Source organism: Nothoprocta perdicaria, unplaced genomic scaffold, assembly GCF_003342845.1.
Source record: "Nothoprocta perdicaria isolate Ctin4 unplaced genomic scaffold, notPer1 scaffold_39, whole genome shotgun sequence".
Taxonomy (NCBI): Eukaryota; Metazoa; Chordata; class Aves; order Tinamiformes; family Tinamidae; genus Nothoprocta; species Nothoprocta perdicaria.
The window spans coordinates 3,319,511-3,333,146 of record NW_020455632.1 but is presented as its reverse complement, the minus strand read 5'-3'; the positions used below and the strand labels follow the sequence as shown (position 1 = coordinate 3,333,146).

The following is a 13,636-nucleotide window of genomic DNA, read 5'->3' as shown; positions in this document are numbered from 1 at the left end:
CTCCCTAAGGCTGACCCTCAAATTAATGTGTTTGAACACAAATCAGATCAAAAAAAATACTGCTTTAGAGTACTTAGGAAACAAAATTCTTATTAAGATCCAGTCTTTCTCCTGTAACATTGCACTGACATTACAGTGTTAGTGGAATGTGCTTACAACACACAAGGTAGACCCAAACACCACATCTTGGGATGGAAGAAGGCAGAATTCCTCCACCAACGCAGTGATAAAAGACAGTCAAGCCAAAAGTATAAAGACAAAAGAGCAAACAAATTAATCTAAAATGCATAAGCTACCTCTATACTAGCAAGCTAAACAGGACTTTGATAGTATTTACTTGAACCTAACTGCCCTGGCATGGTTTTGGCTCTGGACAACTATCACTCTTCCAAGTAACTTGCAAGTCCAGGATTTAGTCCTGTTCCAAGTAGCTCCAAGTCCAAGATTTAGGCCAGTGCAGAGACAAGTAGCCAGCTTGAGGACTGCTGTTTGTGGATGGTGAGAGTTTAATAGCTTGGATTAGGCCAGGCTCTGCTACCCGGCCTCCAGAGCACACAGCAGCTCCTGGCAGTAACCCCCACACTGAGCCTGCTTTACTAGACTAGACACAGCCCTAAAGAACAGCAAGCAGCTCTACCCAAGATCTGAGGCATGGAAACAAACCCGAGTTGACAGGTGGATGAACAACCCTAATTTTAGACTTGCCTCCCGTGAGGAACTGCAGCAAACGTGAGCCCCGCTGCGCTCTGCATGCAGGATCTGAAACAATTCAGTGGCCAAGCAGCAAAGTGATGGAAATAAAAGAGAGATGCCCAGGATAAGACAATCTTCCTTTCAAAACAAAGCACAAGGCAAATCCTGCAATTTCTGAAGCTCTGTCCATCTCTAGGTTGCTGGCTCCCAGGAGCACCATGAAGCATGATACCAGAGCCCCTTCCAACCACACTAAGTGAGCAAGACTGTAAGGGCAGTGAGGAATTCACTCACTCTTTTGCCAAAGAATAAGCAATATTATTATCATCTGCTCAGAAAAATAATCGAGTCTCATTTGCAAAAAAAAAGYGTTTAATATGTAATTAACTGCAGTAATAACAAGTTAATGTCTAAAAGCATTACAAGTCAGCAGCCAATCTGTGATATACAAGCTTCTTTTCTCTCTTAATTTTCATTCTTCCTCTATCAAATGCTGCAAAACATTCATAACTCTTAGTTTATGCCTAATGACATCACTGAGTCTACAGCAAACGCAGACCCTCTCATGCCCTCACTAATGGAGCCACACTGAATCCGGGTGGGCTTTGGCCAACCATTCCCAACCACAACCCACGTGACAGTATCCAGAGTGTGCTGATACTATATCCCAAATATCCCAGGACGCTACTCGGAAGCCTTAACACACCCGGCACCCTCATTTCCAGCAGTGCAGGGATGCCCTCTGCTGGGATAACCCACCGTTGGAGGTATTATCCATGCCATTAATACAAAGCTATTATGCTGTCCCACTGCCTCCGTCCCCAGCTGCCAATGCCTTGTCTTCCCCCTTGCTTGGCTGCCTTTTTTTGCCACATTTCCAGGAGCAAAACCAAGCCAAGAAGGCTGGGCGGATTCAGGTGCCTGGGCCGGGATGCACTGGGCTCTTCCCATTTAAAGGCACTAACACAGAGACATCCCCAAGGCCTTCCCAAAGCCGAGCAGGCCCCAGAGGCTGCGTTTTCTTGGGCCCTGTCCTGCTCCTCATCCATAGAAAGTCTCCCATCTTTCCAGTCGTGAAGTGCTGCCACTGTGACAATCTCCCACACTTCCAATTTGAGGCCCTCTAAGGATTTTCCAGGAAAAAAGCCAATGAGCAGCATTTCTCCTGTTACCTGTAATTCCTCTAGGTTTTGATCACGCAATTATTCACCCCCTTCCTTGCCCGTAACTGAGCTGGTGTGAATGACACTGAGCTAAATCCCCACTTGCTGCAAGCCTTCACTTCAAGGGAGTTCTGTCAAGTCGCAATATCAAAGGCCCTATCTACTTCACTTCAAAAGAATTAATCATGCAAATACAGTGAAGCAAGTGCATATTTGCCAGGTCAAGACCCTATTTGCCTTTAACAATTGACACTCAACATGCAATTGAGATAGAGTTGGGGATGGGTTTTTTATTTTTTTGTACTAGAAACAGATAAGGGAGTGGAATAAGATCAAAAATAGATAGAAGGTTAAGAAAACCACCAGAAAGTTCAAAGCGAAAGCTTGAGGTTTGCTGTTAATCCCTCAGATTTTATGCCTGTGCCTTGCATCCTTCTTTCATGAAAGCCCCATGCAGGAAGTACACACGCCAAAATGCCTGTAGGATATGAGCTTGGGACTCTCAGATGTGCCTTACAGAATTCGATCCCCCTCAGCATTAATGGGATTTGATACCTCCGTTCCGTGCCCCGTTTCTGACCTCTAACTTGTCTTCATGTGCTGTTTATTCACAGCAAGGAGTTCAATTGAGTGGAGGCCTCAGTTAAAGCTAATCCAATCCCCTTGGCCAGCCATGTACAGCAGTGAAGCATGTCGTTCCTTTTATAGCATTTCATAGAAATAGCTGTATTTTCTTTAATTTTCTTAAGTTCTTAACATTGTCAGAAAAGGGAGCTACCAGAGCATCACCTGCTAAAACAACTATCAGTTTTGGATACAGGAATAAAAAAATCACCCCTTCTCAAACTTGCACCCAGTTAAGCCCTAGCAGAATCAATGCTGCTTGGTGGCCTTCTGGATGTGTATTATGCTACATTTTCATTCCATGAGCACATGCTGTTCTCCCCACCTGTTTTACCCAGCAGAAGAGCAAACACTCACATAATTCTTTTTAACTAACATGAATTCTTAGTGGCTCCCAAATCAATTGCTACATTGAGCAGGGAGTATTTCCACCCCCCTTCACATCATAGGCCATTCTTCCTGTACTGGACTCGATGGTCAGCTTAAGGAGGAATTTATCTTCACCACTGCAGCCAGGAACTATCAACTATCACAGATTTTTAGGTTCAAAGAAAAGCAAATATATGCAAATATGCAGTGATCATAACTTAGATGTACATCCAGCCACATACCTCCTTCATTTTAGAGGAGAAGGAAAGGTCCATAGTAAGACCCCCCTAAAATGTTGCTGTGTCTATCAAACAAYAGAAGTCCAGATTTGAAAAATAAATGTAATTTAAAATCAACAAATCTAAACAAAGCAATTATATCGGGCACATAGCAAAAAAAAAGCCACTATAGGATGAGTGGATTCTTAATAAAGCCAGGAAGAGAGTAAAGCTATTTACCAAAAATGTGAGGTATGGCTAGAAGAAATGCATATAAGATAAGCAAAGACCTTTTTCCTCTCCTTAGTGTTCTGAAATCTTGTTTGATAGTCTCAAAATAAAAAATTGGTCTTGACAGAAATGGTCTCAATATAAAACAATTCCACTTTTTCAATAGGGCAAGAGGATGCTGATATTTGAAAGAAACACAGCTGAGTTTTCCTTCAATTAATCAAAAATAACCTCAAGGTTAAACAATCCTACAATACACCTGCTGTACTTTATAAATGACATTTATTATTAAAAAAAAAAATCCATCCAGTTTCTAAGAATTTAGGTCTGAAAGYTGTCCTGGTGATTTTCTTCTGCCAATGCCTCAGATTCTTCAACTGCAAATATTGTGATGGTGATAGTCCCATCACAACTTGAAATTTTCACAAGTCTGAGGTGAAATTTATTTTTGCTGTTCTCTAGTTTTGGTCACAGGCCCTTAACAAACCTCATTCCAGTGTGGTCCAGAGGGGGCCCGGAGGACAGAGCTGGCTGAGGGGCCGTTTCACTCACAGTTGCTTTGCAGAGGACACAGGAAAGCTGCTCGATCAGCGGCCGTGCTCGCAGCCAAGCTGCAGATCAGAGTCACAGAATCACAGAATGGGAACTTCTCTGCTGCCACCTACGGCACGAGAGCGCCAAGGGCAGCGGGCGAGAGAGCAGCTCGGAATGGGACCTGTGGTTAACTCCTGTTTCTGGTGGAGAAAGAGGGAAAGTGGGAGGAAGAAAAGCAGAGGCTCCCCAAAGAAATGTATGTGGTTCCTCAGGTCACCAAATTGGACTACGTTATGTAGAGCCCGTGAAAATACCCTCCGATCACCTCCAACCTGTTATCTCAGCAGCATGACACCTGCTTCCTCCTCCGATAGCGCAGGCTTTATAGCAGCAGTAGCAGCAAAACTGATGCCCCCTGCCATTCTGCTCCGTGCCTGGGAAGGCAGAACATCCTCCTGCCTTTGCTACTCAAATTCCACATCATCCTCATGCCTCATCCTTTCCTGGCATTGCCCTGCTTGCTTTGCTCTCTCGTGCTACCCTGCAGACTGGCGTCTAGAGGCACCTCACATGCATCTCACCTGGCCACGGGGTGCAGGCTGATCTCCAGACTAAGACAGATACCTACATGTACACATCTACAAGCACACTAGGTATCTCAGCTCTCCTTTTAGACAGGTATAGTCATCTTGGTGAGATGTGAGAGCAACTCAGCTTACCCCAAAAATGGCACACAGGGGATTCAACCCAATACACTGGGGATGGGAGCTTAGCCATCTGCAGCAGGTGCAGACATCTAACTACAGAGACCAGATGATCTGCCCAAACACAGGCATTTGAGATGCCTTGGGGTATGCAAGGCACTTGTGTGGGGCAGGCAGACACCACACAGGACCTGCAGGACAGCCACAACCTTCCAAATCTAGGTGTAAAACTCCAGGACAGCTCAGATGCAGCCTAGACAACGAGCTGCGTGCAACTCAACTGAGCCTTAAATATGTCAGCCTGGAGCGAAGCCCCTCCACCCCAAATGCCCAAAATTGAGACTGCAGCTCCCTTTACTGTCAAAGGGGAGAGACATTTTCAAAGGATGAGTCACCTCATTCCCTTTCTTGCCACTGACCATAAAAGTAGTGACAGACTCAGATTAAAATATCCATCTCACARAGAGATAAACTGGGACAGGTGAACCTCTCCATTCCTCCAAGTAATACACATAGAAAAGACTCAGAGGAATGAACTGATGCAAAGCATCCATCCTCCAACCTCTCAGTTCAGTTTTAAATTACTCTCATATACCAAAAACTATTTAGCATTATTRTCAGACTTTGTCAGCTGAATAAAATGTATCTCACGAGACAAATGTTATTCCTGTCAGACGGCAGCACAGTTTGCTTCTTCACAAAGAGCAAAATGTCAGGAGGTCTAATCAGAAAAGAAATCGGAAAAGTTCATTTCACTTGAGAAGAGCAAATAACTGCAGAAAAATATTCTTACATAGATAAAAARATATATGGATAGACAACCTCAGCAAGTAGTTAAGGCACCGTGAGGACTAAGGCACCATGAGGACTTTTTCCCCTGTTTATAGAGATGATTTTACCTACTTTTTCTGTTTAGATGACAGTAGGTAGCTAACTACCTGTTTTTAGTTTGGTTCTCTCTTGCACAGAGCAATATGGAAAAGTTGCATAGCCTAAGCCGGCAGGGCTGCAGAAGAAAGCGGTTCCACATTCCCTGCTCTGCTGCCCATCTCTGCCCCATCCCACTGAAGAAGCAGGTATAAATTAAAATCACCCAAATGCCCTTTTACAGCCAGGGCCAGGGCCAGTTTATTTCTCCATGTCACTTTCTTCCCATTCAAGTTCAAGTGAACTATTGAACATTTATTTCACATTTCGTGTTTATGTACCAAGTCCTACCACTTAAACATACATTAGAGAAACTAGTTTTCCAGCAGGACTTTCTATTTGTTGCACCCATAATGCAAGAAGCCTTAAGGGCAGTAACAAACAGCCAATGTTGCTTTGAGCTCCTGAAATGAAAAGTTCAATTAATACAAGAATAATATTGCTATTACAGGAACGGTACAGATTGCATTGTCCTATAAAGGACCTCGAGAGGGGAGGCTGATGACAAAGTATCTCTTACCTCAGGACCAAAATAATCAAAGCTAATTAATAACGGAAGAAAGAAAGCAAAGGGATCTCTAACACAGCACTGATTAAATATTTACCATAAACTGCACCACATCCTCAGGCTTGTGCTTTGCTGATTTGAAGGCAGCCAGTCGGGTAACGACGACAATGTGATACTCGACGTGGCCAGACATCATCTTCCCACGGACTTCCTGGTAATCCGGCACCGACAAATCCAGCCCCGTGTGAGTGTTCTGGATTTGCCTGGGAGGAAAGGACATGCAGAGGTTAGACACTGATACGAACACTTTCTAACTGATGCTCTCAAAGCATCTAATTCAGAGCTCCAGAAAGTCAATGCAAAGACACAGATCCAGCCCCCGACACTGTTTTATAAGGATACAAGTTTACACAGACCTCACCCTCCAGAACGTGGAAGAAATTGTACATAGTGCTTTCGCACAACTACAGCCTCAATSAACACATTCAGTTTAAGCATATATTTTCCATGTCTTACCACTCTCAGCATCAAAATTGAAAAACAGGCTTAGCTTGCTTTTAATTGAGGGCTTAAAAATGGCAGCTCCGAAAACAGGCTCAGTCTGAGGCCTTTATTGGTGATGACGTTCTCAAAGGTACTGAGGCATCGAGAGTGGAACTAAGGGYTGGCAGTCAAGAAGACAGAACAAGGGAAAGGACTTGGCCTTTCTTATATTCTATTCCGAAACATCTGCCACTGTGGACAAAGCTGTGATGGAGAAACTGCCATGAACTCACTGTCTCCGGAAGCAGAAAATGGGGTGGTTTTCTTGAAGAAGGGAATTCATTCATTCATGGGAGATGAGGACTCKGTACTACCCAGCAGGGCAGACCAGGAGGGCACAATAACCTCTTTCAGTGGCTTCCTATGAAGCAAAGCTCTGTCGCGACCACTCATGCCACCCATCTCTCTCTCATCAGGAGAAATCTGCAGGAATGGCAGGAGAAAGGAGCCAGCCTGGATGCAGGGACAACTTGAGGCTTGCAAGAGTCAACCTGGGAACTAGATAAAAACCCCCRATGCAAAGAGAGGAAGGGTATCCAACATCAAATGCCCAATACTCAAAGGCCCCCTGTGCTCTCTGGAGGAGTGCTCCATGGAGATTGGAAGCAAACCAGATGGGCAAGATCTCCAAGCAAATATGAAAGTRGCAAAGTGATCTCTTGCAGCTCAAATTCAGCAGCATACTCGTACCTACCACACTAAACATTTATTTTAGAAAAGGGCGCTTGCCACAGGTTTAAGAAAGCCAGATAAGTGACCTGAGCAGACCACCATACCTCACTCACTAGCTTCCCAAGGACTGGCTGTAAAAAGTTAAAATATACCTTTCTTCCACATGTGTTAAAAGGCTGACAAGACGTACATGAAGAGCTGCCTTGCTGAGATGGACTCAGTGCATTTTGTTCTCCTGTCCCTTTTAGATCCACCAAGCTGTGGACTCACCTCCCCTATGGATTCCCATGCAAGGAATTAGTGATGGCATTTCTGGGAGAGGAATGCCAAGACAGTATTACACGATTTATACGCCAAGGGTATGAAGGAGCAGTTTGTTTTTGTGGCAAAATGGAAGGATATGTTTATCAAAATAAATTGTATCAAAACAAACTGAGTRCACTGGAAACCAAACCCAATCAGTGATGTTTTCCCCAGAGTTTTGCCCATGCCAAGCCACAGCCCATTTACCAATGCTTAGTGAGGCCAAATACCCTACCAGAAGTAGAAAGAAGTTTATCATCCAGAGCATTAAATATTCTCTGAATGYATCTCTAAGTGCTTCCTTCCTATATGTGAATGAACAGTTTTTAATGAAATCAGAAGGGACTGAAGAAAAATCAATTTCCTTTTCATTAAACATTTCTGCTCTTTTTTTTTTTTTTTTAAAACCTTTGAGTTATTGGGAATGTCAAATTCCCTCTTCCCTGGACTTTCTGTGGGTCACAGAGGTACTTTTTGGAATTCTCRCATCTTCCTTAGGACATTTACAATCATTAGCAAAGGCTTCCTTTCACCTTAAAGTACATTAGGCCTGTGGGCTTAAAATACACTCTGAAGAGGATTTAAAAAATGCAGTTTCAAAGAAAGTTTCAAAATACATTTCTCATCATGTCAAAATTTGACAAGTTCTTTTGAAACTTGAGCTTTCCCAAGAAGGCAACCTCTGAATCTTCAACRCAAAACTAAGTAAAAAGTATTACTTTAACAGAATATCCAGAGAGTTCTCAATAAATCAAATGGCAACAATCAAGGGCACAGGCCCAATTTTTTATCCAATCCTCTTTGCAAACCATGTTTTTCAGAACATTAGAGCTCTAACAACAGCTTCACTGTCACCAAGATTTTACACTAGTTACCTAAATGTCACTCTGTCTTGCTCAAATTCCACCCTAATTTTTTGGACAACCAAGAACTTATCTTTGCACCAAGAGACCAAATTACACACTGCCAGGATGGAAAAGCAGACTCAACAGCAAATATATACAAATACATTGCTATCTTTAAAATACATAAGCAATACTGTCTGTGTTTTTGCACAAGGGCATGTTGAACCCCTAAGAAGTGACAGCCGTGTCCTTCAGCAGCAACCAAAATGCAGCCTAAAAGGGCAGCTGCCAGAAAGAGAGCTGGATGTGGGGTTATTTGGGATGTATCTATAGCAGCTAAAACGCCCTGCAGATGTTTAGTCACTCAAAAGTTGTGACTGCAGCTCTGACAGGCAATGAACGAGTGTGTCAGCTGGTAGTCAGGAGTGACTGTCATTCCTATTAGGGTGTGAGTACAAATTCTTCTGCTTTTTACCTCTGAGATAAAATAAAATAAAATAAAATAAAATAAAATAAAATAAAATAAAATAAAATAAAATAAAATAAAATAAAATAAAGTAAAATAAAAACCAGCAAGCCATCCTTTCTGGCCTCCCAATTCCAAAAAAAAAAAAGAATTATTTGCTATATAATATGTAATAGTTGATTGTTAGACGAAATGGAGCAACTTGACAGCCTCATTTAGCGTAAAGCATCCAGCAGGTGCAAATGTATCAAGACCACTCAACTCTATTTTAAGTGCTGCTGTATCAGAGTTCTGCAAATGTCATGAAATACCTTACTTATGTTGGTGATTTTTATTTTAAAGTTGTTAAGTCTCAACTAAAGTGTCTGGGAAAAGTGCAGAAGGAAGAGAATTAGCCACATTTTTGTTTATTAACCACATGCCTCCTGAGGGCTTTCAGTGTCATTTCCCTCACAGCAAGTCTATCACTCCCATCTCTGCCACAGCAACAGGACATATGATTTCATTTCTTAATAGGAAATTACGATTCTAAACCAAAAGAAATCAGCAAGGAAGCTCAGACAGATAATATCCAAGGCACACTCTAGTTCTTGTAATGCTTTAGCTACAAAATAAGCAATCCCCTGAGTCTTAATTCTTACCGTACTACTATTGCTGTTACCCCAAAGGACGCAGCAGCTACAAATGCCAAGACAGAGAGTCACTTGGCTCTACTTYTCGCAGCATGCACAATTTCCCTACATTGGTAGCTCAAAAGAGAAAGAGAAAAAAAGGGCTATTGATATTGGACATATAGGTTTATTGCTCCAACTCCTCATTTGATTGTTTCATTTATCTCCAAGTTGCACTTTCAAGGGACACCGAGGCACGTGGTATCCCTCCTCGTATCCCCCTCGTATCCTCGTATCCMGAGTGCTTCACGTGGGTACAGCAACTACTGCAAACCACTGCCGGGTTGTGTGTGCAAGGAAAACAGTCCCTCTGCTTCCCAACACAACTAYCCAGCTATCTTGTCTCACAAACTGAAAAAAAAAAAAAAAAAACCCAACTTATTTGCCAAAGCCTTTCACTTGCAGACACACGTACATCCAATTTTATCCCCAAAAGCATTATTGGTAAGATGGTTTTCTAGGAGCAAAGTTTTCCAGCTGAAAAGCAAAACATTTCTAGGGCGAGAAGGCGGCATCAAGTAGCCCCCAAAAGCGCAGACGTGAGTTGGGCCGGGAGCGTTTGGAGGCTCAGGACGGAGCTTCCCGCGGCCCTGGCACAGCATGGAGGATGCTCCCAAGGATGGGAGCAGCTGCTCTCCCGCTCCGGGAACGTCAACACGGCGGGAGCGGCTCTGCTCAGCTCACACCCCAGGAGTCGGGAACACGGCTCCTGACCCGTGAATCGGCGCTACAGTCGCTCGCGTTTAGGCCAACACGGATCACGTGGTCTCAAACAACTCGAGGGGAAACAAATAAAGAAATAAGTCACTCACTTCTCTATAAAAGCCACCACACGCGCTTCCTTGGAGCGCCGTTCACCCAGCATAGGAAAACACCCGTTTCCACAGCTTAAAAACACCCAAACCCAGCGTTTCTGCACATATCCTGGCACAGTGGGCACCGCTGGCCACGGCACCGGGAACGCACGCGATCGGGAGCAGCTGATTTCACTCGCCCGCGGGGATTATAAACCCAAGGGATTTTCTGCACTCTTTTTACTCCCAAGGCAGGATTTCATTAACTCTGACCCACCTAAAGCATTTACAAAGAGCAAACACCACCAACGTAACCCCAAGGCACCCCCCGGCGGCGAGCGCGGGCACCGGGCGCCCCGCCATTTCAGACCCCCTCACGCTGCAAACCCGCGACTTCGCACGGAAACTAAGAGAAAATAAATACACCTAGGATTGTTTTTAAGAGCAAACAACAACCGAACGCGCAGGGGAAGGTTGTGACCGCCGTGTTTTGCCCCTTCCGCGCCCTCACGGGCGCTGATTTCGGCGGGCCGGGGCCGGGGCCCGCCCGGCGCCTCCGCGAGGAGAAGCCGCCGCCTCCGCCGCGTTACCTGGTGGTGACAAGCGCGGCAGGCGCCGGGCTGTGCTGCATGGCGCCGGCTCCCCCGGCCGGCCCGGCCCGGCCCGCCCGCCGGATGTTCGCCTTTGGGGCGGATCGGGCAGAAAAGGGATCGCGGAAAGGGAGCACAAAATGAAAGTCCCGGCCGTAGTCGGCAGGATTCGAACCTGCGCGGGGAGACCCCAATGGATTTCTAGTCCATCGCCTTAACCACTCGGCCACGACTACACCGCTGTGATAAGTGTTTGGCAACGAAACCCAGATTTTTTTATTATTATTTTTGTTTTCTTTACTCCTAATGGATAAAAGCATTTCCCTTAAGTCTCTGCAAGAATTATACACTCTCCTCCTGTGTGGAAACGAGCCGCACCAATTCCCCTGCTGGATTTGCCTGAAATAACTAGCGCAAGAGCACTGTGCAGCATTAACTTTAATAAAAATAATCCCGAACGGTTCTGGCTGCCGGGTGCCTTGTCCACGGCGCAGCAGTGGTGCCTTTGCAGCAAAGCACGGGGCAGACCTTTGCCCCGGGACCACACGTCAGAGCCAGAGCCCGCCCCGGCCTGGCTGCGCTGCCATGCGGAGATAACAGGAATCYCTGGTTCCCTGGAAATCGGGTCACTCAGGCATGCAGACGCATCCCCAAAGTTCATTTTGGAAGGGAAGCACCTCGTTTGTTCAGTTACCTGCTCTGCTGCCATCATGGCACCCACAACCCCTGCGATAACCCACACGTGCAGGTGCCGGTTCTTCTACACTGAGGAAAAACCAGCTTCATTCAGGGCACGTCTTGGTGCTATTTGCTGCTCGCAGCTCGATATCAAAGCAGAAATCTACGGAAACACTGGGAAGGAGAGGAAAAGGAAGAGGAAATGAAGCAGCAGCTAAGACAGTATGTGTGTGTATGCCAAAAGGCAGGGAGCGCGGTGGCCCTGCCGTGGCCACCAGTGATGGATGCCCCAGGACTGAGGCAGCTTCCAGGTGACGGCCCGATAACTAGGTTAGGACTTTTGCTTCTGGAGAGAAACAGATGGAGGGGTCAGGAATGTTCTGGAAGTCTCTAAAATCATGGGAGGCATGAAGGCAGTGAATTGACTGAGTGAAGTGACCAGTTATTCTGTTTCTCACAAAACAAGGAGAGTGGACATTCAAATTCTTGCGACTTCTCAGAGGCAAAAGAAACCCAATATCATAAAACACAGTGCAGTTCCTTCCTAAATCCTCCTTGTTCCCTCTCATTTGCTACTGCCGATGGACGCTTTACTAGACCGAGGGTAGATACTGCAACCCAGCTGCCTCTTCAGCTACAACCTTCCTTGTGTAGGAGCTTCACTTGACAGCACTGCCACGGTGCATTAAAACACTCAGCTTTTGAGATATGGCTTGTTCTCATGGAGTTACTCCTCAGAAAGCCCTGGCATGGAGTTACCAAAAGCACTAGTGTCTCCTAAACAGTCATATACTTGGTCGYGAAGCAGTACTGCTCTGGTCTTCAGGTGAGGGAAGAAGTGTAAAGAACCTCTGCTTAGACGCCACGAAAACATGTTCTACGTGACTGTTCTACATGGACATCTCTGCTCAGAGCCAGCACTGCTCCTGAGCTTTGCCTTTGACCTTGCAAGACTACGTGTGCTGTGTTAATATGTATGCAAAGAAGTCCAAGTGCTGCTTTTTTTTTTTTTTTTTTTTTTTTTTGGGGTGATTTACTCACAAATCACATTTGCCTCATTGTTTTTCCTCATCTTGAAGAAAAACTTCTTGCCTGTGAGTATGACAGAGCACTGGAAAATGTTGCACAGAGAGGTTGTGGAGCCTCCTCTCTGGAGATACTCAAAATCCACCTTGATGCCACGCAGTGCAACGTGCTGTAGGTGTCCGTGCTTGAGCAAGGGGTCGAACTCGATGATCTCCAAATGTCACTTCCAACCTCAACCATTCTATAATCCTGTGATAGATTTTTTTTAAAATACCTATAACCCACATCATACAATTAAAGAGTATCACTTATGTGAAAAATAAAATGAATGTCTCTGTTGCTAAGTCCTGAAGTTCAGAAAATAATGAATTGACTAATCCATCTGTTAAAAGCAAGTCTTTGATCAGGTAGTATTTGGGAAGAGAGAATTTCTGATGRAATCTCAGCATAAAAGGTGCATGAAAAGCCAAACCTGCCTGTAGCCAACCTGTCACATGCAGGCAGAGCTTGGTGGACCCAGCAGCACCTGAGAATCAGCCTTTCCTTTTCTAAAAGCAACACCACAGAGTATTTAGAATAGCATTTCTGAGTTGTTTCTCATGCTAGGTGGAAAATTTCTTCTGGACCTATTTTTTTCCCTTTTTTTCTTCCTTCCTCACCCCCCCCCCCTTTTTTTTTCTCTTGCTCATCGAAAGAGCAGCCCGTACGTTTTGATCAGACACCCTGTGCCTGGACCATCAGGTATGGTGGCAGTGGGACTTCTTTGCAGATCTCATCTTTTGGAGACCTGGGGATAACATGTCACAAACCTAAGAACCAAAACTAGGAAGAGTGTAACATCATTAAGAAAATTTTTATTCTTTGCCGATGCTGGGGCTACCCTTAGCTGCTTCTTTCACATTCAAAGCATTCAAAAGATGAGGGGGCCCATAATATTTCAGTCAAATGTCTCCAGAAAGTGACAAAGAGTACATATATGACAAGTATTAACCTTAGTAGATGGTTCAAGGAGCTTCATTTGTGGACATTTCAAGATATCTTAGCATTAGAAAGTATCCATGTAAAAGGAGCTCTTGC

The 13,636-nt window shown here is 44.8% G+C and overlaps 1 protein-coding gene and 1 non-coding gene across 2 annotated transcripts in view; both read right to left on the bottom strand.

Annotated features, from left to right (window-relative positions):
- HS1BP3 (HCLS1 binding protein 3) overlaps nt 1–10,896 on the bottom strand; it is a 45,745-nt gene extending 34,849 nt beyond the window's left edge. Inside the window, exons 1-3 of the mRNA XM_026044887.1 lie at nt 10,856–10,896; nt 10,284–10,358; nt 6,069–6,234 (exon numbers count right to left, since the gene is read on the bottom strand). Coding sequence (XP_025900672.1) covers nt 6,069–6,234; nt 10,284–10,358; nt 10,856–10,896 — 282 coding nt within the window. The remainder of the gene's footprint in view (nt 1–6,068; nt 6,235–10,283; nt 10,359–10,855) is intronic.
- A 113-nt stretch (nt 10,897–11,009) lies between these two features.
- On the bottom strand, nt 11,010–11,091 carry TRNAS-AGA. The gene has a single exon. It is a non-coding gene; the product is annotated as a tRNA-Ser (tRNA).
- Between the last annotated feature and the right edge of the window lie 2,545 nt (nt 11,092–13,636).